Source organism: Neovison vison, chromosome 4, assembly GCF_020171115.1.
Source record: "Neovison vison isolate M4711 chromosome 4, ASM_NN_V1, whole genome shotgun sequence".
In the NCBI taxonomy this organism is placed as follows: Eukaryota; Metazoa; Chordata; class Mammalia; order Carnivora; family Mustelidae; genus Neogale; species Neogale vison.
The window spans coordinates 82,767,638-82,773,637 of NC_058094.1; the positions used below are offsets into that span (position 1 = coordinate 82,767,638).

General features: G+C 34.5%; 1 protein-coding gene across 1 annotated transcript in view; it reads left to right on the forward strand.

Annotated features, from left to right (window-relative positions):
• The window catches only part of PXDNL (peroxidasin like), a 212,552-nt gene extending 208,684 nt beyond the window's left edge, over positions 1-3,868 (forward strand). Inside the window, exons 20-21 of the mRNA XM_044245616.1 lie at positions 1,528-1,641; positions 2,347-3,868. Of these exons, the coding sequence (XP_044101551.1) occupies positions 1,528-1,641; positions 2,347-2,478 (246 nt within the window). The 3' untranslated portion in view covers positions 2,479-3,868. The remainder of the gene's footprint in view (positions 1-1,527; positions 1,642-2,346) is intronic.
• The last annotated feature ends 2,132 nt before the right edge of the window (positions 3,869-6,000 follow it).

Sequence of the window (6,000 nt, forward strand, 5' to 3'; positions counted from 1 at the left end):
ATCTCCAAACACAGTCACATTCTCAGGTATTGGAGGTTGGAATGTCAACATATGATTTTCAGGAGATACAGTTCAGCCCATAGCATTGCAGCTGCAACATTCACGAGTCATTCAATGCTCTTGGATTTAGCCTCTTCTTTTGTAAACCTGCATTATTTTCATCCCTGCTAAAATTCCTCTCAATTCAGTATCTTTAATTTCTCCGTGGATCATTACTTTTTTGTAATGCATCCTCTAGAATATATCTTGGTGAACGTCACCATCCTTCATGCACCTTATGAACCTGGAACTTTGCAATCGTCTTGCATTTTTTTTTTTCTTTCCCTACCCCCAAACCAACTAAACACCTCTACCTGCTCAAAGGCTTTTCTTGACTCTCGCTTCTTCCTTTCTCAGGTGAGCCAATGTGAATCTTCTTGAAGTTTCTCTGCTTTCAATAGTCTGTCTGCATATTCCCATTATGTGATGACTGCATTTTTTCTCCATTGTCTAGAGATTATACTATCTAAATGAATTTATAGGACTGTTAAGGCCCTAATTTTCTTTGCTGCTTTGATTCCCATAAGCACTCCCCCTGTGACTTTTACCTTCCCCAGCAGTTTATGCTCCTGAGATACGGACCTGTTTGTGGTGCTCATGCTTTGGCCAAACTTTTCCCCTTTTGTCTGAAATGCCTTTTCCCTGCTTGTTGGTTTTCCTAATGATTTTGTCATGTCTGCGAACAGCTCAAATGCTTTTTCCCATGTGAGGCCTCCCTTTCTTCCTGAGGCAGAACTGAGAGAAGCTTATCTTCTGCTTTTCTTCTGCTTTTGATATACTGTCACTATCTAATTGGCTTTGCACTGTGATTTATTGATCTGTCATACCACTAAGTCTTAAGCTTCTTGACACCCTGGATTGTTTACTTTGAAGTCTAATAAACATTTGTTTAGGGAATGCTGTTTATGATAACCTAAGTACAAAATTAAGTAAAATATTGATTTGTTGAATTAATATTAATATATGTTATAAGATTTTAAAAATCTGTAATTCTACTTATTTGATTTTAATTCCATTCTTTTAAAACTTACCTGTTTCAGATATTAGACCCATATTCAATATTTTATAACATATAGGGAACTATTTATTAGCTTAGACACCAGATGACTTGGATTAAGTAAGTTTGGGGTAGGGGCACCTGGGTGACTCAGTGGGTTAAGCCTCTGCCTTTAGCTCAGGTCATGATATCAGGGTCCTGGATCGAGCCCCGCATCGGGCTTTCTGCTCAGCAGGGAGCCTGCTTCCCCCTCTTCTCTCTGCCTGCCTCTCTGCTTACTTGTAATCTTTCTGTCAAATTAATAAAATCTTAAAAAAAAATTAAGTTTGGGGTAAAAAATAATGTTAAGAAAAATTACGTTGGCTTTGAAGTTTCTTTTGCCGTAGGTGTATATTTACAGAACAGAGAGCATTTCATCAAACTGTATTAGTTATCTGCTTTGCTGGTACGATTTCAATTCCCACTTTCCTTTCCTTCACCTCCTCTTTTAGATAAACAAGCTGGAGGCACGCCTCAGGCAGGCAGGATGCACAGATGATAAAGGGATTCGAAGAAAAGACAATGAGCACTGGATGAAAGAAGACTGCATTAGCTGTATGTGTAAGGTATGGGCCAACTTCTGCCTCCTGTTTTACTTCTGCTAGCCTGCCAGTTGAGACATACCTGAAAAATTCAAAAGAGAAAAATGTGTTCTTTTTGTGAATAGATTCTAGGCATATTTTTAAAGTCAAGTTATTGATATGAGATTTTGAACTTTTTGATTATCAATGTAAATATGTCACTATCTCATGAACGCTCGCTAAATACGACATGGGCTTTTCACATATTCACTAATAATTGAGAGAGCTGACACTCAGGACATTTACTGAGCATTGCCCAAGATCACACAAATAAAGGCAGAAATGAGGCTTGAATTCAACTCCTTATTCTCTAGTCAAGCTCACTACAAATGTTGCCCGAAAGCATTAGGTAAATATTAAAAAACACTATCATAGTACCCAGCAAAAGAAAAAAAGCTTATTTAGTTTGTTCTTTGAACACAGCTGATACCAATTGCTCCTGCCTCTCTCCACACCCCATGCCCTCTGGTTGGGGAGGTAAGATTTTATAAGCCACTACTTCCAGTCTTTTTTCATGCTGCAAATGTATAAAAAAAGCATTAATAGGAACTACATGTATAAATAGGCTCATATCATGGGTAATTTTTATTATACTGAGATAACCAATCAGATTACATATTATAAGAAATTTTTAAAAAGGTAATTTTACTGTAAGAAACGTGGGAATAATCTTTGAATATTGCCTTTCAGAGTGGCCAGGTCACCTGTGTAGTAGAGACGTGTCCTCCAGCTTCATGTCCGAGTCTTGAATTGGTGAAAGGAACCTGCTGTCCAGTTTGCAGAGGCCCAGTAATGCCAGCTGATTCCCCAGAGAAACACTAATCAGTTCACTGCTCTTGAGCCCTGAATGGGGGAATTTCTCAGGAAAAGGCAGTCAAGCACTTTTAATCTATAGTCACACTCCTGGCATAGAAAACACTGATTTAAAACAAATTAGTTCATTTAACCCTTCAGCATACTAAAGGTCTTGGATCTTTTCATTTGCTAACACACCTTGAAGTAATGCAAAATTAAAGTCCAAAAAGAGGATAAGGATTACTTTCTTGTGAGAAATATTTCTTGTTGTAAGCTACCAGTTTTATATACTGTACATGGAAATTAAAAAAAAAAATCATGCAATTTTTTTTAAAAATCCGAGTATTGTGGAAAAAATCTCTCATTTCAAAATTCTGAGAAATCCTGATCTCCAGGAGTTTTGATAGAATGCGTTTTGAACTCAGAGAAAACATCTGGAAAGATCTGCGATGACTTTGGCTCATGTAATCCATGCTGCTTTCCTCACTCCACTCCGTCTCTCACATCTAGAACATAAAAAAATGCCTAGATTTTTCTAGAAAGTTATTTACCTGAACCATCAGTAGGCACCACCTTCTAGAACATGAAGGAAAATTCAGTGAAAGTATATTTGGTGGAGTTTGCCATTTTTACATTTGGCTGGAAAATACAAACACTGTGAGGGAAAGATCCTTCAAAGGAGCCTTGCTCAATTTCTGCCTTTCCCTCATTTGTCATTATTATCACTAGTGAAATGTCAAAATTGAAATTTACCAAGTCTGGGCAATTCAGGAACAATCTGAATTTACTATCAGAAGAATTGGAAATGCTTTTTACTTAAACAAAATGTGTTGTTACGAGGTTTCTTCTAATTTTGGCACTCTGTTATAGCATTTAAAATACAATCCAATAGACAATAGGTTAGTTATATTCGGAATTGAGTATCTAGTAAATTAGGTGGGTTTCACTTAGTAAATTCTTTTTTAAAAAAGTGCAGCCACAGTACTTGGGGTTGTTTGCAGTTTTTGGTAGATTTCTTTAAGAAATTCTTTGTTCCAGGACTTTGAAGAGACTTCACGTAGTGTCCTGCCCAAAGGGGCTCTCAGGGTGATAACACTACTGTTTTCCAATTACAAAATAAACATTTAACACCGGAAACAATCTCTCAATATTTAGAAGCATTATGTAAAATGCAGTATTCATTATAGTGGAAATATTTTCATGGTTTTAATATTATGAGTGAGGAAAGATGTTTTCAGAGTTTGATAATAATGTTATTTTAAAAATGTATTGGTGATTCCCTCCTAAGATCCAAAATAATTTTTTACTAAAAAGTTTAAGGACAAAACAATATGCTCTAAAAGTTTGATGTTTTATTTATTTATTTATTTTTTAAAGAGATTTTACTTACTTATTTGACAGAGAGAGACACAGTGAGAAAGCGAACATAAGCAGGTGAAGTGGGGAGGGAGAAGCAGGTCCCCCTCTCCACCAAGCAGGGAGCCGAATACTGGGTTGATCCCAGACTCTGGGATCACGACCGGAGCCAAAGGCAGATGCTTAACGACTGAGCCCTGTTTGATACATTTTTAAGTCCAAAAGAATTTCTAATTATATTTCATTTTTAAAGACAAAACTTAGTAAGTCCCCAAAGCTTGACATTTGGGAACCTTTCAAAACACAACAAAGTAAAATGAAGCTAAACCTCATGGAAGTATAATTGGTTCCTCTGAACCTACAGCAAACATACTGCAAATGACAATAACACATGTAATAGTTCAGGTTTCTCATCATACTCATTTGTCATTTGATCATTTTACTTAAGTTTAAGCAAGACCTATATGATATCTCATATGATGACACACTGACCACATGTTGATTTGGATGTCACCTGGTCAGTATCTTTGGCTCATTAAACACAAGCAGTTATCAAAATAACAGAATCAAATTATCATTTCAAATGGAACATGGGGTCTTGAAATCTTGCCTGTCAATTGACGATTTGAAAATTCACTCACCTTTACAAATATGATTATAATATCATCATACAGATTACGTTCTGCTTTATTCATTTTATTTGTATTTCATTAATTTGTGCTTTTTAAAATGTTTCATTTTTGAAAGTAATATTGTGCATAATAAAAATTTCAAGTATTTCCTAAAGATATAGAAACCTTTGTATTCCATTTCTGCAGTCCAAATGCAAATGTTATTTCCAGTTTTGTATGTGTATGTCTATGTGTGTGTGTATTCTTCTATACATTTTCTATGCATTTTCTATGATGTTTCTTCCTTAGTGATTTGTTTTTTCCAAAGAAGCTTAAAACATTGAAAATCCAAATATATTTGTTAACAATATTTGATATATTATTTTCTGCCATGAAATCTGCTTCAGGTAAAATTAAATGTTTTTTACATGTGACACTTTTCTAATCTGGGCAAAGGCAGTATCAATGAAGAGGTAGACACAATGAAGATGAAAGCATTCTTGGACTAACTCTTTCCCTGATTTTGTCTGCTAAAGAAAAGCAAAGTTTTTTTAGACAGGATGTAAGATGTATGAAAAGGTAGAAAAATAGCTCCTTTCTTTCAGGGGCTCTTTAATGTATACTCTGTACCTTCTATACATAAGTGGCCACATTGCATGCAGAGCTACATGACATGTAGTTGAAGGGGTATAGACAGCTTTTATTTGAGACTGGTGATTAGAAATAGAGCATTTACCTGATAAACAGTCTTTAATGCTTACAGGAGGCAAGTAACAATGTTTAAAACTGAGCTTTTGTTTACCTGTTTAAGAAAGTTTGTTGGGAATTTTGGTAAGGAAATTTTGTTTGTTTAATTGTGAAATGATTTTAATATAAACTTATGAACTGTAATTGCTACAAACACCCCTTGCCTAATGTCATGTGTAATGCATTTTCTTTTGCAAATAAAATAGAGTTTATTCGTAAGTTAAATCGAGTTTATGGATAGCTCACACAGAAATCCTATCTTCCAATTTAGGAAAGATATGCTTTATTAAAAGTCATATTTTGGTGAGTGTCCTCAACATTTAATGGCATGATAGAGTTTGTAGAAAACAATGTAAGAATTTTTTTTCTCCATGAATATACAAAATGGGGGTGGTGTAATAAATACAAGAAGTGCTGAAATTTGTACCTTAAATATAACCACATATGCTTTGTTTTTAGTCCTTGTACTAGATAGTTTGCTACCTTTATTTTAAGCATCAGAAATGAATCAGTGATTAAATTTGCATCTCAAACATAAACTAGAGAGACAGAATGTATAATATTTCCTGAAATTATGAAGCTTATTATGTATTCTAAACATGCTTTGTAAAATAAGTGAGGAGAAATTCTTTAAACTTCATTATTAACAAAATTGTTCAACTCTAAGGCTCTGGCTCATATATACATATATTTATTTATTTTATGCATAACAATATTACAGACATCTATATATAATATATATTATGTATAAATAAAATTAAAATAATATTATCTTCTTATATCTTGCACCCAAATATTGGTGCACATTTGGAATTTGTGTACATGGGAATAATCC